Here is a 24192-nt window from a genome sequence, read left to right as displayed (position 1 = left end):
CTCCCCGGGCGTGGGGAGCTGAGGCGACCCCGGGCAGCTTCCGCGGGGCCGGGGCACCGGGGCGCGCACACCTCCCGGGCAGGCCGCGGGCTGGGCCCGGAGCTCACAACCCGCGCACCTGAAGCGACCGGCGCTCGCCGCCGCCTCGCACGCACGCCCCGGGGTAAACCTGCCCCCACCGCACGGCTGGAGAAGCGGAGCGCCGAGCTGGAGGGTGCGCCGCGGCCGAGCGGCAGGGCGGGGCCGCCGGGCCTCGCGGACGGGCAGCAGGTGCCGCGGAGCCTACCTGCGCTGGGCCTCGGGCCTCAGGCCGCTGTCCGGCCGCTTGCCGCCGACGACCCCGCGACCCCAACGCCGCCACGGCCAGCAGCAACCCCGGCCGGCTCCCGCCCCGGAAGTGGTTGCGCAAGGGCGCGGAGCACGTCTGGACGCTGGCGGGACCCGGCGGGGCAGCTCCCGGGCGCGGAGATGAATTGGCTCGCCCAGCACCCGGACCTTCCGGTCGGCTCGCCCGTCTCAAGGAGTGACGTCCTCGGTAGCCAATGAACAACGGGAGATCGCCCTGCCCCGCCCCTCCACTGCCCTGGCGAACCAATCCCCTTGCAAGATAGGCAGGACGCTCCAGGTCTCGGAAGAGGGCTAGGGGAAAAGGGGTTGTAAATGCAGCAACGTAAGACTTTCCTGAGGGAGGGGACTTCGAAGAGGGTGCCAGCTTCAGTAACTGCGCCCCGGCTCGAGGGGAGGGAACGCGACTAAAGTGGAGCGTTGGTGACTGTTTATATCCCTGCCAGGACAGTGCAGGGGAGGCGGAGTCTAAAACCTGAGGTGAGTGGACTCGGGCCTGCTGCAGCTGCAGAGACCAATGTCGGGACTTTGACAGGACAGCTGGAAGCCAGGGACTGGGGGTGGGTAGGAAAAAGAGCAATGTGTTTTCCTGTTTCCCAGTTTTAAAACTTTAAAATCTCAACCCGGGAGGCCTTTGGCGTCTAGTTGTCATGACAACCGGCCGCCTCCGGGCAGGCGGGGCTCGGGGGCGGGGCCAACGGGCTGCATCCGAGAGACAGACTCGACATGAAGTCAGCATTCAAAGGAGACTGAGCAGCTTTTCGGTCAGTGGCATTTGACCTACCTCTACATAGGCCTAGCTCTTCAACCTGGCGTTCATATCCCTTCACCATCTGGCCCATTTCTAGCAATGGGCACCTTCTTTAAAAACGTTGGGCATTCACGGTGGCTCAGCAGGCAAGAATGCTTGCCTGCCATGCCAGAGTACCCGGGTTCGATTCCCGGTGCCTGCCCATGTAAAAAAAAAAAAAAAAAAAACGTTGGGCATTTAAAGCCACCATACATGCTCTTCCCTATAGCAGTCATGCTTTCTTTCCCCTACTGGCCTGTCCACCTGCAAACTCCTTGTCAGAGTCTCTGGTTGCCCTCTTCACCTCTGCGATTCTGATGTCCAGTGAAGTTCTGCGATCTGAATTGCCAAGCAGAGCCCTCGTTCCAAAGAACACTCCTTGATAGATGAGTTCAAGGTACAAACAAGAGCGCATCAAACACCCACCCCCTCCATAAGCACAGAAAAAGTAAACGAAGTCCCTCCTCCACTCTCCTGCGGTTTCCCGCAGGAGCTAGTCTCTGAAAAATTCTAAACGCCTGTCTTTGCCTGGGGACGGGGGTCCTACTGGCGAGTTTTTGCCCGTTAAAGGTGACCAAAGGGACTCTTCTGGTAGTCGTCACTGGGACAGACACACAAAATAAAGAAGCCTCAAGTTCACCCTCTGACAGGGGCAACGGACAAAGCTCACACTAGGTCTGCAAGTACTTTGCAGTTTACCAAGCAGCAGCACTCTGTGTTCCTCCATCCCCATAAAAAAAAGCCCTGGCAGGCATTGCAAACTCACTTCCAGAAGCATTTACTGAGTAACTGCTGGGGCTGGGGAACCCCCAGGGCTGAGATTGTGGTCACTCTCAGCCTCTGCCAGGGGTTCCCTCCCCTCAGGCAGGGGGAGGACAGCTCGCCCCCCTGCCAGACTAGCTAGATGCCTAGAGAAGGAAGGCCTAGTCAGAACTGGGAATGGGGGCTGGTGACACCTTTGCCATGAGGTTGAGAACCCTTGTTTCCAGTTGCCTCCCTCTCAAGAGCATGTGGCATTTTACTGGGCAGCACTTTAAAGCCGTGAGGACCCTGTAGAGAAGAATGGCCCAGAGTCTGGGCTTTGTTCTAAGTCTGTCTGCCTGGATTCCAGCTTGGCTCCACTGCTTAGGATTGTGAGACCTTGGGCAAGTCACATCCTAATGCCTGAGCCTCCGGGTCCTTATCTATGAAGTGGAGATAACAACAGGCTGCTCAGAGGATTGAGTGAGATGTGGGCGACACACATAGTCCCCTCATTTGCTTCAAGGATCAGAATTACAAAATCTTTGAGTAAAGTGGACTGTCTCATCCATTCGTCGAGCACGTACTAAGCACCCACTGTACGCCCAGTAGCCACATGTGGCTCCTGTGCTCTCGGAATGTGGCGAGTCCAAATCAAGATAAGCTGTAGGTGCACAATATATGCTGGAGGAAAGCAAAATATCCCGTGAATAGTTATATATTGATTACATGTGAAAATACTATTTTGAATATATTTGATTCAATAAAATTTATATAGTAATATTTCATTATCATTAAAATTAATTTCACCTATTCTTTTCCCTTTGTTTAATGTGGATACTAGAGTAATTTAAATTGCAGATGAAGCAGATATATTTCTATTGGGCAGCACTGGTCTGAAGGGCACCAGGCAGTGAACATTAGGAGAGGCACATAGGAGGGGTCCTGGGTGCTGGCAGAGGTGGGGATACAGTACAGAGGAGGGGGCTCTCTCCTCCAAAACGCCGAGCTCCAATTCCCAATCGAGAGCCTGATGGAAGGTGGGCGTAGTGGGGCTGGCTCATGCCTGAGCACCAGGAACCAGTTTAAGGGGGACTCCAAAAATAATCTCTTGGGGACTCCAAAAAGTCTCCAGTCCCTTCCTCTGTAGATAGCAGTAAAGGGTAGTGGGTGTTGAAATCTACCCTCACTTTGGTTTAAATTCTATCTTTGCCCTTCACTAACTACTTACCCTTTTGGAGACTGTAAACTGAAGCTAATGATAGTGCTATTATTATACATATACTACAGATCATTATACATGCCATTTATCTACATATCACACACATACCATATACACATATCATTTTATACCATATACATATTACATATCATGTATGTATTTCTATGTATCATTACAGGTATAATTTTATACTTATATACAATATCTGCATATATCATTATATATCACAAACAAATCTGTACAGCATATACATCTTCATATAGATCTAGCATATATATGCAGAGGCTCCACATAGTATTACACACACACACACACACACACACACACACACACACACACATTGCTGCGTGTGGTTACAGGAATTTGTAGAACCAGAAGGGAAACAGGGCAGGAGGTCTGAGAATCTGTTTTTGTCTCCTCCGGGGTGGTGGGTGCTTTGAAAAGGCACCCCAATTGCCTGACCCTTGGCTGCTCAGACCCTTCTCACCTCATCCCATGTCCTCCCCAGGACTCCTGGCATGACAGTGTGCTGAGATGGCATCCAAAGACAAGGACGAGGTGGCCGGGCAGAGCTCTCTGTGGATCTCCCCACAGGGGCCCTGGGACGCCATCTTCGAGGCCGTCAGGGGGCAGCTCCCGTCTCTGGACTCGGATTCCTCCTCAGTAAGCCAGAGTGTCCTCCTGAGGCCCCACTCTCTCCTCCCCGGATAGGCACCCCCTAAAAGGACAGCTTTGGAGGCCTCCTCTCTGAGACTTCTCCCTCTGACTTTTAGTAACAAGCTTTGAAGCTGATGGACTCTGTCTTTATTTTGCTCTCAATCATCCACCATACTTAAAGCTTTTCTTCTCTGGGTTCCAATTTCCTTCTTTATCCTTTCTTCAGGGTTTACTATTGTCTCTGCTTTTGTTCTCTGAATACATTCATGGATGCCCAGCTTCTGTGCAGGCCACTTCTGTGTCCCCAAAACCATGGCCAATGAATCCCTCCAAGTGCTCATGGCTGTGCACGGAGACTGTGGCCACACGGGGTGGCATCCTGGCCCAACAGAAGGTCAGGGTCAGCACAGCATCAGAGCCGAAGGTGCAGGTCCAGTTCACATCCTTGCACAGGTCCTAACTTGTCACAGAATCTGGGGGAGGTCGCCACACCAAGTATAGCCTCAGTTTTCTCAGCACAAAACATAGTAGTAACTTGGGATCCTGTATGTACAGTACCTGGTCCTAGGTCTCAATAAATAGAGTTAACAAAATCTTTCATATCCTGGCAGATTCCCTGTTCTGGAAGGTGCCCCCGGTGGCTTTGTGGAGGACGCAGCCAGGAGTCCTGTGTAAGGGTTAGGGACAGACGCTCCATGCCTGGGTGTAAAGCCCAGCTCTGCTGTTCACCACTTGTCTGACTGTAAAGCAAGTTCCAGAGACCCTCTAAGCCTATTTTCTCTCCTCTGATGTTGGGAGAACATTACCCTCTGTTTTAGTTTGTAAGCTGCCAGAATGTAATATACCAGAAATGGAACAGCTTTAAAAACGGGAATTTATTAAGTTGCAAGTTTACAGTTCTAAGGCCATGAAAATGTCCAGAGAAAGATAAACTCCAAAGAAAGGGCCAGTGACGTTCGGGGTTTCTCTCTCAGCTGGGAGAGCACATGGCGATGTCTGCTAGTTTTCTCTCCTCATTTCATAAGACTTCCCCGGGGGCATTGTCCTTCTACATCTCCAAAGGTCTCTAGTCATGTGGGCTCTGTCTGCTCTCAGCTTTTGCCAAAATGGTTTCCTCTTAAAGGGTTCCAGTAAACAACCCCACCTTGAATGGAAACCATCTAATCAAAAGTTACCACCCACAATTGGGTGGGTCACATCTCCATGGAAACAATGAAAAAGATCCCACCCAACAGTACTGATGAAGACTCAAGAGCATGAATTTTCTGGGGTACATGACAGTTTCAAACCTGCACACCCTCCTCACAGGGTTGCTGCAAAGATAAAAGTGATCCGTGTTTGAGTGCCGAACCCGGCATGCAGTGAATGTTCAGTACAGAATAACTGCTGTCACTGATCGCACCATGTGTTCCATGAACATTCAGGGAGACAGCTCAGCCTTTTCCAGAGGGAGGGGCCCTTTGCCACATTATACCCTGTGACAGACTCAGCCTTGCCCCACTGGTCATGTAACTACTGCGTAAAAGGATATTCCGAGAGGAAGAGTGAGGCTGAGCTCAGGTTTAAATGCACTGCACTGGCTTCTCCCTGGCTGCGATGTTGAACGTGCACATGTAAGATGCAACAGTGACTCCCTGCTGTGACAGTGCCCGGTTGGCCTCTCCTGGCACCATGAGCTGGGGGCCAGGGTTTTAGAAGGGAATGACCAGGTTTGGGTCCAACGGGGGCACCTGCAAAGACGAACACGAGAGAGCTTTCTGGTCCTTGGGGTTCCCGGGTCACCCAGTCACACTGAGGCCAACAGAGCCCCAGCACCTCAGGGTGCGTTTTCACCTCTCCAGTCTCCTTGGATCTTGTCTTCAGAACAGCCTTGGGAGGTGGCAGAGCAGGTGGTAGCACCCTCATTTTAGAGCTGACACCCCGAGTTCCCAGCTTTGAGGTGGTGGCTCAGGGGTGTGGGCTGCCTTCTGTCCCTCACCTGCCACCTGCTGCCTTGTCCTGAGGGAGGCGGTGTCTGCGGAACCGGGAGCGCCTTCTCCCTGCTGCGCGGTGGCGCTGCTGAGCCCACGTCTAGGTGGCCGGCGGGAGCCATCGCAGTGGGCGGCCAGGCTGGGCGGGGCGGGCCCGGGGCTCCTGGGGTTTCCGCTGGACGAGGCCCTGCCCACTGCCATCTAACCCGAATGCCCTCTCCTTTGTCCACAGTCGGACAGTGAGGATGAGGAGTCAGACAGCGAGGATGGGGAGCTGTTCATCTTCCAGCGAGAGGAAAGCGCCCTGGTCCCAGACCTATCGGAGCTGCTGGGCGAGGAACCGGCCCAGGACCCCGCAGCACCGGAAAGCTGGTCCGGGGCTTACGGTGGGCCCCCTCGCGAGGTCTGTGCGGCGCCAGCGTGGGCCGGGCGTCCCGGCAGCCCCGCAGCCCCGCAGTCTCCAGGGCCATTGTACCCACTCGATTCCCTGTTGGATTCTGCCTCCTGCAACACACACACACACATCCACATCTATGCGCATTCACACACACATACACTTATACGATACCCTGTCACACTTTTCCACACTCACACTCACACATTCTCTCGCACTGATACTTTCACAATCATACAATCACACACACACATGCACTTCCACATTCTCACAGACTTTCACATTCACACCTCATACCCTCACGCTCACACACACCCCTCCTGTCTTGTTTTCTTCTGCTGCCCCTGAGCCCTCTAGCAGAGCCTTGCCATAGCCTGGTCCCACAAGTGTACCTCCTTTAGCCCCCCTGGGCTCAAAGCTGCCTGGCTGGTCACCAGAGCAACCCCGGCATGTTAGCAGGCACTCCCTCAATGTCTGTTAAATCAATAAATGCCACAGCGGAGATGCGGAGAGTAGGTGCTGCGGGAATACCTGAACAAGCAGGAAAGCCTGAACAAGCGAGCAGGCTGAGCCCCTGGCTGGGAGGAAAGATGGAGGCTCAGGAACCCTTAGAAGGTGCCATGGGACACCCTGCCGGGTGTGGTAGTCACAGCTGGTTCTAGGGTCAGAGGGAGTCTGCCCTCTTCCCAGGGCTCCAGGCAAGCAGATGGCTTGATGATTAACATTTACTGCTGCCTTTCCAGATCTCATCTGTCAGCCTTCCTTGCCTGGCAGAGAACCAGGTCCTCCACTGGGCAAACCCAGTCTGTTCCCTGGATGTGGCTGTGGTTAAATTTCTGGTTTTACTTAATCCCGCAAAGGATAGGCTAAGCTTGCTTAAAATTAGGCGTAAGAGTCACCCCCAAGAGAACCTCTTCTGTTGCTCAGATGTGGCCTCTCTCTGTCAGCCAACTTGCCAGGTGAACTCACTGCCCTTTCCCTTTCTACGTGGGACATGACTCCCAAGGGTGTGGACCTTCCTGGCAATGTGGGACAGAAATCCTAGAATGAGCTGGGACTCAGCATCAAGGGATTGAGAAAACCTTCTTGATCAAAAGGGGGAAGAGCGAAATGAGACAGAATAAAGTGTCAGTGGCTGAGAGATTCCAGAGTCAAGAGGTTATCCTGGAGGTTATGCTTACGTGTTAAATAGATTATTACCTGTTTAGTTAAGGTGTAATGGAGAGGCTGGAGGGAACTGCCTGAAAATGTGGAACTGCGCTCCGGTGGCCATGTTTCTTCAAGATAATTGTATGATGATATGGCTGTCGCAATGTGACTGTGTTTGTGAGAGCCTTGTGTTTGATGCTCCTTTTGTCTGCCTTATCGACGGACAAGTAAAACATATGGATTAAAAATAAATAATAGGGGGAACAAATGTTAAAATAAATTTAGTAGATTGAAATGCTGGTAATCAGTGAAGGGAAGGGGTAAGGGGTATGGTATGTATGAATTTTTTTCTGGTTTCTTTTTATTGCTTTTTCTGAATTGATGCAGATGTTCCAAGAAATGATCATGATGATGAATATAAAAACAAAATTTCTGGTTTTAAATGAAAACATTTCAGAGGTTCTAACTCACTTCTAAAGGGGAGGGGGCAAATGTTCCAGGAAACTGGGGCTCACTCCAGATTCAGGACCCTCAGCTCAGCCTAGTTTGGCACCCGAGCAGCTAGCTGTCGTTCATCACCCAGGTGATGAACCCAAAATGGCCCCAAAATGGTTTCACCTTGTAGTCCCAAGACTTATCCACTCTCCACCACCATGGCAGAAATCACCCACCTCCCAGCCATGCCTAGAACATGCCTGAAATAACCCCAGACAGGAGAATCCCCAGGGCTGGTAAAACCGCTCTTTGCAGCAGGTGCAACAGTTTCCATGTGACTTTATTTTTTGTGTTGTCTTTGTTTCTTGGACACTCTTCTGGAGGTTTTTAATTTTTCTGGAATGGGAAAGTCTATACCAACCTGTGAGGTTGAGATCATGGGCTTCTGGGAGCCATAGAGCCTGGGTTTCATCCTGTCTGCTACTTGAGAAGCTGTGTGACCTCAGACAATATGCTCAACGCTTCTGAGCCTCAGTTTCTTCATCTGTAAAGTGGGGAGAGTGACAGGACTCACCTCCTGGGGCTGTGATAAATTGTAGCTATTACCATTATTGATAATTTAAATATTGCCCCTTTGCTGTATCAGTAAGTTCCACTTGAGTCTTCTATGTAAAAAGCAGGCTGCCTGTGGGTTGTCCCTGAGAACCAGTGCAGGTTTTCATGGCAGCTTTCTAATGCTCTCTCTGAAACATGATCGTGCCTGTTGGGTTCCCCCAGAGCTGCCTCTTCAATTGTTTCATGTCCAGGCAATGCTTTGTTACAGCTCAGAGGCACAGAAGTAGTCCGAGCCTGCTTCTATGGCATATAAATTCAGCGTGACTCCCTGCTCTGGGAGAAAAGTTCTAAAGCATTAGAGGAAAGAAGTAAATTCTGTAAGCCAGTATATGGAAACTCTGTACTTTCTGTGCACTTTTTCTGTTAATCTGAAACTGCTCTAAATATAAAGATTAACAATGCAAAAACAAAAAACAATAAGGAAAAAGCCCATCCCCAAGTGGCATTTCTGAGGACACTAACTGTGGACACCTGTTTTTTCCACAGCCAGTTCTGGTGCCTGTGGAATTCACTGCAGAACTTGGAAGCAAGTGGAAGGCAAGGGCAGAGGATTCGGCCTTTCTGGAAGGAGGGGACTCCCCCGGGCCTTTACAGAGCTGTGCTGAGACCAGCTCTCTTAGGCTGCTGGAGGAGACCCCCAGGGGACAGGAAGGCAACCTTGAGAGTGTCCCCTGCAACACCAAAGAACCACAGAGTGCTCCCTGGGGGCTGCAGGGAGGAGCCGCCGTCCCCGCCTGGGAAGCCCACCTGAAGATGGAGGCTGCAGGCACCACCCTCGCGCCCCAGCAAGGCTGGGATTCCGCGAACCTCAGCGCCCTCCGGAGGGAAAGGAGGAAGATGATCGAGAAGGACATTCTCCGCAAAGTCACCCGGGACGCCCCGGATGCAGCCTCTGGGGGCTGCTTCCAAGTGCAAGAGCCAGCAGGCCCCAGCCCAGACGTGCCCCTGGAGCACCCTCGCGAAGGGCCGCCTGTGCTCTCCCTCCAGGTAAACTACCCCCATGTCCTGTACCTCCTCGAGTCTGCACCCCACAGGGCCACCCCCCAAGGGTGGGTTCAGGGAATCAGGCCAGCTGGAGCAGATGGCCAGAGGCCCTTGGCTCTAGGTTCATGGGCAGGTGAGTGGCGGCACCCACCTGTCCAGCAGGTGTGTGGTCCCGGCAGACAGAACTCCTCAGGTCCAGTCAGTGAGAAGGAAGAAGACATGGAGATGTTTTCTTAAGAGAAAAAAAAGATTACCAATTCCAAGCACATGCTTATAAATACATACAAGCATGTATAAAATGCAGGACAAGCTTTTGTAAAAGCCTAAGGCTCGAAATGTTCACACCCTCATCTTCACACACATGGCAGCACCTGTGCAAGTCATATTCAGCTTTAGTAACGAGGACCCAGCGCGATGACAAGGCTTATGAGAATCTGGGACTTTGTAAGACACTGGGAGAAAAGAAAGAAATACAGAGATAAAATTGCTACATTAAGTACGAAATTGGTCAGGATCCTATAGGGGAAAAACACCCATTAACTCTGGGGTTATCTTCTGTTGGGCAGAAGAGAAAACCATCTTACCTTCTCAGCCTTACAATGCTGTAAAATAACTCGTCCCTGGTCAATTGTGCGAAGTTACCTTCCCCTAGAGAGGTGGGGTTGATAGAAAATACTCCCTCCAGACCTTCTTGTAGTTCTCTTTTTGCCTTTGGTGCAAATTTTAGATAATCTTTTGTAACAATGTAAAGAAAACAGGCAACAAGCTGTAAATGGTAATCTTTTTTCACCAATCCCATTCTTATCAATTGCTGCTTAAATAAACTGTGCTTTCCTTTCTACTTGCCCATCTGAGATTTTATTTTCATTCACTTACAGAGCTGAAAGGTGTAGGAAAGACCATAAATCAGAAAACCTTAATTCTTGATTAATTTCCTCTCTCCCTTTTCTGGTGCTCGCCAGGCCCCAAAACACCCATTGTCACGCCCTGCCTAGAGCAGCTTGTTAAAATAAGAGCAAAACTTTTTACCCTCCAAACATTTTGACCCTGAATGAACCTAACGGTTTTAAAATGACACTGGATTTCTTTCGGGTCAAGGTCTTTTGTGCCAGAAATAAAGAAATATTGCCAAAACTGGGTAGGAAGGAGGTGGCAAGAAATGCAAATCCCCCCTTAACCAGGCGGATCCTTCGGCAATCCGCCAGGCCTCTGGTAGGCGTTGGCGCCCGTGTGAGCCCTGATTTTCACCTACAGCATCCCATGGTGATTCTCCCTTGGCCACAGCAGTTCTGGAATCAGGGACCCGGGCCCGCCCGACAGCCTTATGAGTCACTACTTTCATCTTTTCAGCAACTTGAAGAGTGGGATTTGGATTACATCCTTCAAGGTCTGACGGCGCCAGGAGAAGAGCAGGGAGATGGAGCGCCTGCTGCCCCGTGGTGGACTGCCCACCGCCCCCAAGGCCCAGGTCTGACCGTGAACACGGAGCCCAGGCCAATCCCCACCGGCATCTCCTTCCAGGGCCTCTCAGGAAATGGGGCATGTGCTGGGCATGGGCTCCCTGTGGCCCAGACATTTCCTCTGTCCCTGCTCGGCCCCTCGTACTCCAGCCCACTGATGTGGTCAGTCCATGAAAGGCCTCCATTCATCCATCTATCCATCCATCTATCCATCCACTCATCCATCCATCCATCCATCCATCCGTCCACCCACCCATCCATCCATCCATCTATCCACCCACCCGTCAGTCCATCCATCTGTCCACCCACCTGTCCATCCATCCACCCACCCGTCCGTCCATCCATCCATCCATCTATCCACCCACCCGTCCATCCATCCATCCATCCACTCATCCATCCATCCATCCACCCATCCATCCATCCATCCACCCACCCATCAGTCCATACATCTGTCCACCCACCTGTCCATCCACCCATCCATCCATCCATCCACCCACCCACCCACCCGTCCGTCCATCCATCCATCCACCCACCCACCCACCTGTCCATCCATGCATCCATGCATCCAACCTGTGGTGAGGGCCTACTATGTAGGTCAGAACCTGGGGTTACAAGAAATCACCCTGCAGACCCGGCCCCTACTTCAACCACACCTTCTCCATCCCCGCCCACTCGTCCTTTTTCCCCCTCTCCCTCTCCTTTCTGTGGGCAAAGTAAATCCCACCTTCCAGCTCTTAAATGCAGTCCTGCTGCCACTCTCCCCTGACACCGTACCCGGGGCCTTGCTCTGGGGTATGCCCGCACCCCCTCTCACAAAGGGGAACGGGAGAGGCAGGTCCGGGGTTCTGGCCTCTAGAGAGAGCTGTTCAGCGCTTGTGATATTTTCAACCTCGTAGTGTTTGCTTGTTTGCATCTTAACCCTTTGAGCAGGGTTGGGGAAGCTGACTTTCCTGTCGGTGTGGGTGCAACTGCTACACCCTTTTGCAGGGTGGTAGTGCAGAGTCTATTCTGTATTTTTAAGACACATAACCCTTTGACCAAGCTATTCCCCTTCTAAAAGCTATCCCCAGACACACTCACCTGAGGCGGCAAAGATGTTCATTCAAGGATGTCCATACGACATTGTTTATAATTGTGAAAAACCCGAAACAACCCCCATTTAATGGGACCTAGCTAAATCAATTATACGATGGAATGCTCGACAGCTCAGTGAGGGAAATCTGGGTATATTACCAGGTAAAATCAGTGATAATTGGTAAGTTACTATCAAAAATATCCATAACAGAACCTCTGATATGTTGACCTCTGATAAGTAGGATTGGGGAGTGGGGAGGTGGGGTAAACTGTTACTAGTAAGTCACTCGCTTTGGGGAGCATCAGTCCTGCTGAGCTGGAGACAGGTCCCGGCAAAGTGCTGTCACCTTGGGGGTGAGGGGTCCACACGAGGATGTCCTGAGCCTCGAGCTGCTGTAGCCAAACAGGGGCCCTACGTCCCGACCCACAGTCTCCTCTCTTTGGCCATCCCCAGGCCTCACTGCACCAGGTGCCCAGGACAGACTCATGGAACAGCTTTCTCTCCTGAGTGCCGCACAGGCCAGGGTGCCTTCCTCTGCCAGGAAGGTGCCCGCTGACGGGCCCCAAGACGCCAAGGATCCAGAGGCCGGGAGCAGGTGGGACTTCTCACCAGGCATCGCCCACGCTCTGTTGTCTCTTTGGAACTGACCTCAAGTCTCACAACAGTTAGTGAACTTGCTGGGGGTGGGGCACTTGCCGTGCATTTACTCATTTCAACTCAAGACTCTGATCAGGTGGGTGCTACTGGTATCCCCATTTTATAGATGGGGAAGCTGACTTGCCCAGGCTGTAGGTGGCAGGGCTGGGCCTCAAGCCTTAAAGCACCTGCTGTTCCCCTAGACCTTGGGGGACCCTCCCCCCACTGTCACACAGCCTCCCTGAGGCGAGCAGGGTTGTTACGTCACCTCGCTTCCCCTGGCCACATTGAATGGTCCACAGGCACAGACAGCTGAACCCCTCCGTGGGGGGTTTCAAGCTCCGTGTCTCTGTGTGGGTGGAAGGGCTTTTGGTAGCCACGTTTTCTGCCGTGTGGAGAAGGGCAGGCTGTGGTGAGAGAGAGGGGCTGGGGCAGGCGGAGGTGGAAGTGGGGTCCTGGGGGATCCCTTAAGGCCCTGCAGTAGTGCTGCTCTTCCTGCACTTTCCAGGAACCTGAGAGCCAGTGGGTTCCCCTTTTTGCCCAAGCCACCAAAAGAGTAGGATCCACACGCCTACACCTGCACCGTCCAATACAGTGACCACTGGCCACACATGGTGACGGCCCAGGAAGTGTGACCAGTGGGCCTGAGGAGCTGGATATACTCTATTTTATTAATTTGGAATCAACTCGATGAAACATGAATTGAAATAGCCACCCAGGCAGGCGGTCACCACGTTGGACAGCGCAGGTAGAGGACATGTCCACGTTGTGGAAAGCTCCGGCGGGTGGCGCCGGTCTCCGTCTCAAGGGTTGTTCTGAAGTGGGGAGAGCAGCTGGGCCTCAGGTGCCCACACGGTGCCTGGCCCGTGGGAGCTCTCGGGCTCTGCTTTCTCTCCGCAGGTGCACGTCGGCCAAGCCGGGCTGGGGGCTGGCGGGGGCCCTGAGGCTGCAGGGCCCGGCGGAGCCTCCCACTGTCTTCATTGACCTGCGGCAGACCGAGCCCCCAGCGCAGTGGTCCTCAGAGAGGTACGGGGGGCCGCGGAAGCCCTCGGTGAACTTGCAGTTGTCCGCGGGGTAGACCAGGGACCGCAGAGGGCAGGATGACCCCTGGGCGTGGGAGAGTGCTGGGGACCTGCTCAGTTGAGAAATGCTTTTAGCCCAGAACTCACCCGGGCCAGCAGTCCTGGTTCCGTCAGCAGGAGGGCAGAAGCAGACCCAGAGCACGGGCTTCCTTAAAGGCGGCTCTGAGCAGACTCCATCTGGGCTGGGCTACGTGACCCCTCAACTGTCCGCCGTGGGTGGCCAAGAGGCTTGAGTCCTCCAGGTCCCTGCTGGGAAGCCAGGCCTGGCTGGAGTGGCCTGGGGCACATCAGCAAACCCCCATTTCCTCTCCTCCCCAGCTCCACCTGCAGCTCCTCTGACAGCAAGGAGGAAGAGGAAGAGGAGGAGGAGGAGGAGGAGAAAGGGAAGGAGATGCTGGTGGTTTCAGGGTCCCAGCAGGGCCCAGTGGAGAGGGCGTGTCCTTCCTCCCAGCATCGAAGGTGACCGCACGGGCCCATCTGATTGCACCCAGTCCCCTACCGTCCTGGGGTGCTCTGTCTCTGCTTCCACCACAAGCCCTTGACCTGGCATGGTGATTGTTTGCACTTGCAGCTGTGTCTTGTCGGGTCGGGGTGGGGGTGGGGTGGGGGGTAGGGGCTGGGAGGTAAGGGTGGGCGGGGAGCCCACTGTGGCCAGCCTCCATCTCCCAGCCTGGCCTGCCATTCTCTGGCCATCATCAAAGACACCCTAGCTCACTTTCTTTTTTTTTTTTTTTTTTTTATGATTTTTTTTTTATTAATTAAAAAAAGAATTAACAAAACAATTAGAAATCATTCCAATCTACATGTACAATCAGTAATTCTTAATAACATCACATAGTTGCATATTCATCATTTCTTAGTACATTTGCATCGATTTAGAAAAAGAAATAAAAAGACAACAGAATAAGAATTAAAACAATAATAGAAAGAAATAAAACAAAAAAAACAAAAACAAAAAACCTATACCTCACATGCAGCTTCATTCAGTGTTTTAACATAATTGCATTACAATTGGGTAGTATTGTGCTGTCCATTTCTGAGTTTTTATATCCAGTCCCATTGTACAGTCTGTATCCCTTCATCTCCAATTATCCCTTCTCTTTTTTTTAATTAATGGAAAAAAAGAAATTAACCCAACATTTAGAGATCATACCATTCTATACATGCAATCATTAATTCTTAACATCATCATATAGATGCATGATCATCATTTCTTAGTACATTTGCATTGGTTTAGAAGAACTAGCAACATAACCGAAAAAGATATAGAATGTTAATATAGAGAAAAAAATAAAAGTAATAATAGTAAAATCAAAACAAAACAAAACAAAACAAAACAAAAACCTATAGCTCAGATGCAGCTTCATTCAGTGTTTTAACATGATTACTTTACAATTAGGTATTATTGTGCTGTCCATTTTTGAGTTTTTGTATCTAGTCCTGTTGCACAGTGTGTATCCCTTCAGCTTCAATTACCCATTGTCTTACCCTGTTTCTAACTCCTGCTGAACTCTGTTACCAATGACATATTTCAAGTTTATTCTCGAATGTCCGTTCACATCAGTGGGACCATACAGTATTTGTCCTTTAGTTTTTGGCTGGATTCACTCAGCATAATATTCTCTAGGTCCATCCATGTTATTACATGGTTCATAAGTTTATCTTGTCTTAAAGCTGCATAATATTCCATCGTATGTATATACCACAGTTTGTTTAGCCACTCTTCTGTTGATGGAGATTTTGGCTGTTTCCATCTCTTTGCAATTGTAAATAATGCTGCTATAAACATTGGTGTGCAAATGTCCGTTTGTGTCTTTGCCCTTAAGTCCTTTGAGTAGATACCTAGCAATGGTATTGCTGGGTCGTATGGCAATTCTATATTCAGCTTTTTGAGGAACCGCCAAACTGCCTTCCACAGTGGTTGCACCCTTTGACATTCCCACCAACAGTGGATAAGTGTGCCTCTTTCTCCGCATCCTCTCCAGCACTTGTCATTTTCTGTTTTGTTGATAATGGCCATTCTGGTGGGTGTGAGATGATATCTCATTGTGGTTTTGATTTGCATTTCTCTAATGGCCAGGGACATTGAGCATCTCTTCATGTGCCTCTTGGCCATCCGTATTTCCTCTTCTGAGAGGTGTCTGTTCAAGTCTTTTTCCCATTTTGTAATTGGGTTGGCTGTCTTTTTGTTGTTGAGATGAACAATCTCTTTATAAATTCTGGATACTAGACCTTTATCTGATATATCATTTCCAAATATTGTCTCCCATTGTGAAGGCTGTCTTTCTACTTTCTTGATGAAGTTCTTTGATGCACAAAAGTGTTTAATTTTGAGGAGTTCCCATTTATTTATTTCCTTCTTCAGTGCTCTTGCTTTAGGTTTAAGGTCCATAAAACCACCTCCAGTTGTAAGATCCATAAGATATCTCCCAACATTTTCCTCTAACTGTTTTATGGTCTTAGACCTAATGTTTAGATCTTTGATCCATTTTGAGTTAACTTTTGTATAGGGTGTGAGAGATGGGTCTTCTTTCGTTCTTTTGCATATGGATATCCAGTTCTCTAGGCACCATTTATTGAAGAGACTGCTCTGTCCCAGGTGAGTTGGCTTGACTGCCTTATCAAAGATCAAATGTCCATAGATGAGAGGGTCTATATCTGAGCACTCTATTCGATTCCATTGGTCGATATATCTATCTTTATGCCAATACCATGCTGTTTTGACCACTGTGGCTTCATAATATGCCTTAAAGTCAGGCAGCGCGAGACCTCCAGCTTCGTTTTGTTTCCTCAAGATGTTTTTAGCAATTCGGGGCACCCTGCCCTTCCAGATAAATTTGCTTATTGGTTTTTCTATTTCTGAAAAATAAGTTGTTGGGATTTTGATTGGTATTGCATTGAATCTGTAAATCAATTTAGGTAGGATTGACATCTTAACTATATTTAGTCTTCCAATCCATGAACACGGTATGCCCTTCCATCTATTTAGGTCTTCTGTGATTTCTTTTAGCAGTTTTTTGTAGTTTTCTTTATATAGGTTTTTTGTCTCTTTAGTTAAATTTATTCCTAGGTATTTTATTCTTTTAGTTGCAATTGTAAATGGGATTCGTTTCTTGATTTCCCCCTCAGCTTGTTCATTACTAGTGTATAGAAATGCTACAGATTTTTGAATGTTGATCTTGTAACCTGCTACTTTGCTGTACTCATTTATTAGCTCTAGTAGTTTTGTTGTGGATTTTTCCGGGTTTTCGACGTATAGTATCATATCGTCTGCAAACAGTGATAGTTTTACTTCTTCCTTTCCAATTTTGATGCCTTGTATTTCTTTTTCTTGTCTAATTGCTCTGGCTAGAACCTCCAACACAATGTTGAATAATAGTGGTGATAGTGGACATCCTTGTCTTGTTCCTGATCTTAGGGGGAAAGTTTTCAATTTTTCCCCATTGAGGATGATATTAGCTGTGGGTTTTTCATATATTCCCTCTATCATTTTAAGGAAGTTCCCTTGTATTCCTATCTTTTGAAGTGTTTTCAGCAGGAAAGGATGTTGAATCTTGTCGAATGCCTTCTCTGCATCAATTGAGATGATCATGTGATTTTTCTGCTTTGATTTGTTGATATGGTGTATTACATTAATTGATTTTCTTATGTTGAACCATCCTTGCATACCTGGGATGAATCCTACTTGGTCATGATGTATAATTCTTTTAATGTGTTGTTGGATACGATTTGCTAGAATTTTATTGAGGATTTTTGCATCTGTATTCATTAGAGAGATTGGTCTGTAGTTTTCTTTTTTTGTAATATCTTTGCCTGGTTTTGGTATGAGGGTGATGTTGGCTTCATAGAATGAATTAGGTAGTTTTCCCTCCACTTTGATTTTTTTGAAGAGTTTGAAGAGAATTGGTACTAATTCTTTCTGGAACGTTTGGTAGAATTCACATGTGAAGCCATCTGGTCCTGGACTTTTCTTTTTAGGAAGCTTTTGAATGACTAATTCAATTTCTTTACTTGTGATTGGTTTGTTGAGGTCATCTATGTCTTCTTGAGTCAAAGTTGGTTGTTCATGTCTTTCCAGGAACCCGTCCATTTCCTCTAAATTGTTGTATTTATTAGCGTAAAGTTGTTCATAGTATCCTGTTATTACCTCCTTTATTTCTGTGAGGTCAGTAGTTATGTCTCCTCTTCCATTTCTGATCTTATTTATTTGCATCCTCTCTCTTCTTCTTTTTGTCAATCTTGCTAAGGGCCCATCAATCTTATTGATTTTCTCATAGAACCAACTTCTGGCCTTATTGATTTTTTCTATTGTTTTCATGTTTTCAATTTCATTTATTTGTGCTCTAATCTTTGTTATTTCTTTCCTTTTGCTTGCTTTGGGGTTAGCTTGCTGTTCTTTCTCCAGTTCTTCCAAATGGATAGTTAATTCCTGAATTTTTGCCTTTTCTTCTTTTCTGATATAGGCATTTAGAGCAATAAATTTCCCTCTTAGCACTGCCTTTGCTGCGTCCCATAAGTTTTGATATGTTGTGTTTTCATTTTCATTCGCCTCAAGGTATTTGCTAATTTCTCTTGCAATTTCTTCTTTGACCCAGTCGTTGTTTAGGAGTGTGTTGTTGAGCCTCCACGTATTTGTGAATTTTCTGGCACTCTGCCTATTATTGATTTCCAACCTCATTCCTTTATGGTCCGAGAAAGTGTTGTGTAAGATTTCAATCTTTTTAAATTTGTTAAGACTTGCTTTGTGACCCAGCATATGGTCTATCTTTGAGAATGATCCATGAGCACTTGAGAAAAAGGTGTATCCTGCTGTTGTGGGATGTAATGTCCTATAAATGTCTATTAAGTCTAGTTCATTTATAGTAATATTCAGATTCTCTATTTCTTTGTTGATCCTCTGTCTAGATGTTCTGTCCCTTGATGAGAGTGGTGAGTTGAAGTCTCCAACTATTATGGTATATGAGTCTATTTCCCTTTTCAGTGTTTGCAGTATATTCCTCACGTATTTTGGGGCATTCTGATTCGGTGCGTAAATATTTATGATTGTTATGTCTTCTTGTTTAATTGTTCCTTTTATTAGTATATAGTGTCCTTCTTTGTCTCTTTTAACTGTTTTACATTTGAAGTCTAATTTGTTGGATATTAGTATAGCCACTCCTGCTCTTTTCTGGTTGTTATTTGCATGAAATATCTTTTCCCAACCTTTCACTTTCAACCTATGTTTATCTTTGGGTCTAAGATGTGTTTCCTGTAGACAGCATATAGAAGGATCCTGTTTTTTAATCCATTCTGCCATTCTATGTCTTTTGATTGGGGAATTCAGTCCATTGACATTTAGTGTTATTACTGTTTGGATAATATTTTCCTCTAACATTTTGCCTTTTGTATTATATATATCATATCTGATTTTCCTTCTTTCTACACTCTTTTCCATATCTCTCTCTTCTGTCTTTTTGTATCTGACTCTAGTGCTCCCTTTAGTATTTCTTGCAGAGCTGGTCTCTTGGTCACAAATTCTTTCAGTGACTTTTTGTCTGAGAATGTTTTAATTTCTCCCTCATTTTTGAAGGATAATTTTGCTGGATATAGGAGTCTTGGTTGGCAGTTTTTCTCTTTTAGTATTTTAAATATATCATCCCACTGTCTTCTAGCTTCCATGGTTTCTGCTGAGAAATCTACACAAAGTCTTATTGGGTTTCCCTTGTATGTGATGGATTGTTTTTCTCTTGCTGCTTTCAAGATCTTCTCTTTCTCTTTGACCTCTGACATTCTAACTAGTAAGTGTCTTGGAGAACGCCTATTTGGGTCTAATCTCTTTGGGGTGCGCTGCACTTCTTGGATCTGTAAATTTAGGTCTTTCATAAGAGTTGGGAAATTTTCAGTGATAATTTCTTCCATTAGTTTTTCTCCTCCTTTTCCCTTCTCTTCTCCTTCTGGGACACCCACAACACGTATATTTGTGCGGTTCATATTGTCCTTGAGTTCCCTGATACCCTGTTCAAATTTTTCCATTCTTTTCCCTATAGTTTCTGTTTCTTTTTGGAATTCAGATGTTCCATCCTCCAAATCACTAATTCTATCTTCTGTCTCTTTAAATCTATCATTGTAGCTATCCATTATTTTTTCTATGTTTGCTACTTTATCCTTCACTTCCATAAGTTCTGCGATTTGTTTTTTCAGTTTTTCTATTTCTTCTTTATGTTCAGCCCATGTCCTCTTCATGTCCTCCCTCAATTTATCGATTTCATTTTTGAAGAGGTTTTCCATTTCTGTTCGTATATTCAGCATTAGTTGTCTCAGCTCTTGTGTCTCATTTGAGCTATTGGTTTGTTCCTTTGACTGAGCCATATTCTCAATCTTTTGAGCGTGGACAGTTATCTTCTGCTGCTGGCGTCTGGGCATTTATTCAGATTTCTCTTGGTGTTGGACCCAGCAAGGTTGTAATATTTTTCTGTGAAATCTCTGGGTTCTGTTTTTCTTATCCTGCCCAGTAGGTGGCGCTCGTGGCACACGTTTGTCTGCGGGTCCCACCAGTAAAAGGTGCTGTGGGACCTTAAACTTTGGAAAACTCTCGCCGTCCTGGGGGTTCGCTAGCCGAAGCGGCTTGAGCCGGCCCGGGGTCCGAAAGCAGGGAGGGTGTCCGAACGCAGGGAGGGTTGCTGGTCGCTGCAGCCAGGGAAAGAGCCCGTCCGAATTTCCTAGTCGGCCCTGGGCAACAAGCGTGGCGGGAGGGCGCCAGCGGCAGCAGCCCACCCGAGAGAGTGCACGTTCCCCGGGAGTCACGGGGTCACCGTTCTCCGCGGCCTGGGGGTTTCCGATCCAATTCTCTCAGTTGGTCCGGGGGCTGCGCGTGGTGTGGGCGCCAGTCGCCTTGGTTTCAGGGGACCACCTCTCCAATTCTCCCAGCCGGCCCGGGAAGGGGGAAGGGAGTAACTCCGGCCGCTTGCCACCCCGCCCGGTAAGGCCCGCGCGCCTCGGCGATCTCACCCGAGCTGCTTCTCTCAGCCAGCCAGCCGTTCCAGGATGGGGTACGCTGTCTTTTTTATCTCTGTTGTGGCTTTGGGCGCTTTCTGTATCGTTTCTACTCCCCTAGTAGGTGTCCTGGAGAAGAAACTAAGATCCGCGCGTCTTACTAAGCCGCCATCTTCCAGGAAGTCCCTAGCTCACTTTCAAGAGGGGAGTGCATTTATTTTGCTCCCTGTACGTGATGGCAATGGCAGTGAAGAGAAAGCTTGGGGGTGGAAGTTGTTAGCCAGGAATGAGAAGGTTTGGGTAAATTGAAAAGTAAAACATCAAATTCAGAGGAGGCTCCAGTCTCGACACGGGAGAGGCCCCACCCTGCGGCCATGGGGCCAACTGTAGGCTCACCTGCAAAGCTTGCAGATCCTGCCTTGTGAACCTCAGGGGTCCATTGCAGCTTTCCCCCAAACGCAGCTCCTGACATTGTAGGTGGAAACAGGGGAAGAAAAGGTGGGGTTGAGCAATATTAAGCCAGTTTCTCCTCTGAAGCCTTTAAGAAGCTGATATGCATGGCCATGGCACAGCTTTTTATTGAGCATCTCAAGAGCAAAGGAACATGCTTCTCAGACATGCCAGTTGTGTGTGTGTTGGGTCTGGTGACAGGCCATCCAAGCGTCTTTTTTTCCTGCTCTCAGTACCACCCCTCAGCAACGATCTCTGAGCTTCTCGGGACTGCAGTCAGGGTTAGTGTGTTTGAACAGCAGGCACTTCTTGTCTAAGGAGTGAACCACGCTGGCGTCCACCGACACGGGGTGTCACGAGCCCCCACTGCACTACCCTCAGCTTTGGAGTTGACCAACCTGGGCTCAAATCAGCTTACCACCCAGTGACCTCCGCCAACAGCTGCTGTCCTCCAGTACGGGTGTCTTGATCTGTAAATGGGGGTTGATTTTAGAGCTCCCCCAAAGGGTTCACATGAAGGTGCCCAGGAAGAGTTCAGCCAATGGCAGACAGTTTGTTGGTCCGGATTTTGAGGCAGCCGGGATGTCCCCTCCAGTGCTGCCAGGGAAATTAACCCAGCTCTGCTGGAGAGCTCCTTTGATAAGGACACCTCTGACCCTTTCTACATCATCTTCTAGAATTATCTAGTGGTTGGGTTTAGCCTTACACTTGGAGATGAAACTCAGAAAAGGCAGAGGGGACATTTTTCTAGTTGCCCCACCTCCTGGGTGGGGATCCTCTCGGGGCCTCCAGAGCTGCTCTTGGGGGGCAAATGCTCGCCTCCATGTGGGCAGGTCCTGTAGGTCCACTGCCCAGGATGGGGGAGCCATGAGCATCACTTACCCACCCTTGTTTTCCAGCTGGGTTCCTGCAGTTGGCAGAGGTTCCTGGATCACGTCCTTATCTTCCTTCCCTATGAATTGATGTTGAAACAGGAGCTGGAATGAACCTGCTCCCCCCATTTCAGCAGGGAGGTGCTGGGAGCTTTGACCCCACCCCACACGGACTGAGGTTGCTTTCACTGTTTCAGGGACCGTACCGGGAAAAGTCAGCTTCTCCAGCAGCTCAGGGCATTTCGGAAGGCATCAGCCCAGCCCCAGCTGTCTGTCGGCTTGGGTCCTGGCTGCCCGAAGAGGGAAGATCTGGCCACATCAGGACCTGGGAAGGAGCCGCACGTGAAGCTCTGGGCTGCGGGGCAAAGCATCCAGGCCAGACCTCCAGGAGGAAGCACCAGAGCCGGGGTACCCGGGACATCAGGGGAGGCCCTTGTGCCTCCGCTGGGCCAACCATAGACCCTCAGGTCACAGGACCTAAGTGAGGCCGGTGGGCCATCTGACCTGGGGTCTCTGGGGTCCTGGGCCATATGCTCCCATCAGGAGGTGGTTTGCAAGAGACCAAACTTAAAGCCTGGATTCACCACCTGGTCCTCTGTTAGAGTTCAGCCGGAGCGTTTTCGTGTACTTGGAGCAAAGATGCAAATACACCTGTGTACACTTAGTAGGTTCAGAACCCTTGGGGACAGAGCCCCAAGGCTCTGCAAAGAGGCCAGAAAGAAACAGCGTGGCCATGGTGGTTTCATTCTGAGAGGGCAGATCTTCTTTGTTGTTTTCCATTTTGGCATCTCTCATGTCCAACATACGAGTTCTTTTCTTAAAACGATAACATTTAAATAAAAAAAAAAAGTGAAAACTGTTTACTTTCAGAGTTGAAGGAGAAGTCAGCCTGATTTTCTGGGGCCCTGAATACCTGCTACTTTGTGTGTCTAAATTCACATTTAAGCCCCCCCTACCCCCCTCACACACACACACACAGGAAACTAAGACCAAACAAACTTTGGGGTAAAGATTGAAATTTGCTTCCTCTATTTTTTTCTTTGGCCAAGACACGAGGGCACACAATTCCAGGTGGTTCCTATCCTTACACTCCTGATGAAACGCTGAAAGCTTCAACACGGGAAACTCTGTCCCTGCAAGGGACAGAGCAGCACCCACCCTTGTTGAGAACCAGCGGCTGCTGGCAGCAGCTGTGCTCCCCGGTCCCTCGGGATGTCCATGCCCCACACTCCCCAGGAGGGGCCAGGCCCCCCGCCCCAGACTGATTCTGTCACTCTAAGCATTATCTTCCAACCTGCCACTGCCACAAATAGCCCCTTGGTGACTGCTCGTTCTCATCCCTGCCTCTCCCTAGCAGTGTGGAGCCGTATCTGTGGCACCTCTGTACTCCTGCCCCACAGGACTCACGAGTTTGTTTCCAGGACACTTTCTAGACCTCCAGGGAAAGAGCAGAGGAAGCATCTCGGGTCCCGCCGGGCCAGGGCTCGGGCAGCACAGCAGGGTAGCTGGCCCTTGGACAAGTGGTCCAGGGTTCGGCTGGGGCCCCCGCCAGCTGCTAGCCCAGTGGGGGTGGGCAGTGGGCTTCTCCCATCAGGACCTGCTTGGGCGAGGCAGGACCTGCCCAGCCCCCAGCCCCGGCCCCAGATCCTTCACGAACTTACCAGCCTCAGGCAGCCAGATGGGGGCCCCGATCCCTGCCCTCCAGACTCTCTGCTCTGGTCCTGGGGTCCCCCCAGCAACCCCCATGTCCAATGAGGCAGTCTTCATTAGCAGGCAAGTGTGAAACGGGCTTCCTGAAGGCCACAGGAAGCTGGGGAAAGGCCTCTTCTTCCAGGACCAGGGACAGCTGCCATCATCTGGGTCCCAGGCCCCCACGCACCTGCAGGAGCCTCCTCCCTGCCACGGCAATGGGATGCTGGTGGCTCAGGTCAGGGCTGGAAGCAGGGCAGTGCAGCCGAGGCAGGGCCCTAATCCACCCGTCTGCTGGCCAGCCTGACACCGTTGGCTGCAGCCAGCTTAGATGCCAAGAGGAGAAAACGTTTGTTTTCCTTTAATCCTGTTTTCTCCTATTTCTACCCCCCTTTGAAGGCAGTAAGTTCATTCGGAATGTTTCATAATGGGTCCCCAGGAAGCCACCTCCAGTACGACCTTGGCCTCCAGCGGGGCTGTGACAGGGCTGGCAAGCATGGATCTGCTGGGTCCCTGTGTGCCCCAAGAGAACTCTGGAAGCTGGTCCAGAGGTGAAAATCATCCTTAAACCAGGAGGCCCCACCGTCCAGAAAACACCCAGAGCAAATCAAAGCCAGGAAATGGGTCGACGTGATAAAGGGAATAAGGAGGGAG

At 49.4% G+C, this 24192-nt stretch overlaps 2 protein-coding genes and 2 long non-coding RNA genes across 8 annotated transcripts in view; 2 read left to right on the top strand and 2 right to left on the bottom strand.

Moving 5' to 3' along the window:
- Positions 1–497, bottom strand: part of ANKS3 (ankyrin repeat and sterile alpha motif domain containing 3) — a 99307-nt gene extending 98810 nt beyond the window's left edge. Inside the window, exon 1 of the mRNA XM_077141907.1 lies at positions 287–497. The gene's annotated coding sequence lies outside the window, so the exon portion shown is untranslated. The remainder of the gene's footprint in view (positions 1–286) is intronic.
- LOC143667568 (uncharacterized) overlaps positions 1–24192 on the top strand; it is a 250942-nt gene that overhangs the window by 67243 nt on the left and 159507 nt on the right. The gene's annotated exons all lie outside the window — the stretch shown is intronic.
- DNAAF8 (dynein axonemal assembly factor 8) lies at positions 386–22718 on the top strand. Of its 4 annotated transcripts, none has more exons than XM_077141925.1 (9): positions 389–825; positions 3607–3761; positions 5958–6128; positions 8805–9305; positions 10653–10770; positions 12291–12432; positions 13374–13499; positions 13874–14014; positions 22047–22718. In XM_077141925.1, exons 2-9 carry the CDS (start codon positions 3633–3635, stop codon positions 22306–22308), a joined length of 1590 nt encoding a protein of 529 aa, XP_076998040.1. In that variant the 5' UTR covers positions 389–825; positions 3607–3632; the 3' UTR covers positions 22309–22718. The 4 variants fall into 4 exon arrangements, with proteins under 4 accessions (XP_076998042.1, XP_076998040.1, XP_076998038.1 ...); XM_077141923.1 differs by lacking the exon at positions 389–825 and adding an exon at positions 847–1109 and having other exon boundaries at positions 5958–6111; XM_077141926.1 differs by lacking the exon at positions 389–825 and adding an exon at positions 1011–1109.
- LOC143667569 (uncharacterized) lies at positions 7691–9956 on the bottom strand. Of its 2 annotated transcripts, none has more exons than XR_013168101.1 (3): positions 9887–9956; positions 9454–9534; positions 7691–8247 (listed from the first exon to the last, which is right to left on the bottom strand). It is a non-coding gene; the product is annotated as an uncharacterized LOC143667569 (long non-coding RNA). The 2 variants fall into 2 exon arrangements; XR_013168102.1 differs by lacking the exon at positions 9887–9956 and adding an exon at positions 9674–9703.

The sequence above is a fragment of the Tamandua tetradactyla genome, chromosome 23, assembly GCF_023851605.1.
Source record: "Tamandua tetradactyla isolate mTamTet1 chromosome 23, mTamTet1.pri, whole genome shotgun sequence".
NCBI classification, from domain to species: domain Eukaryota; kingdom Metazoa; phylum Chordata; class Mammalia; order Pilosa; family Myrmecophagidae; genus Tamandua; species Tamandua tetradactyla.
The sequence above is the reverse complement of the archived record's forward strand: the minus strand, read 5'-3'. Positions and strand labels throughout refer to the sequence as shown.

Excerpts from the sequence above, each read along its gene's own strand:
- DNAAF8 (XM_077141923.1), top strand. The coding sequence starts at position 996 with ATGACAACCGGCCGCCTCCGGGCAGGCGGGGCTCGGGGGCGGGGCCAA. Across the intron at positions 1,110-3,606 it reads GGAGACTGAGCAGCTTTTCG|GACTCCTGGCATGACAGTGT; the intron begins GTCAGTGGCATT and ends TGTCCTCCCCAG. Across the intron at positions 14,015-22,046 it reads CCTTCCTCCCAGCATCGAAG|GGACCGTACCGGGAAAAGTC; the intron begins GTGACCGCACGG and ends TCACTGTTTCAG.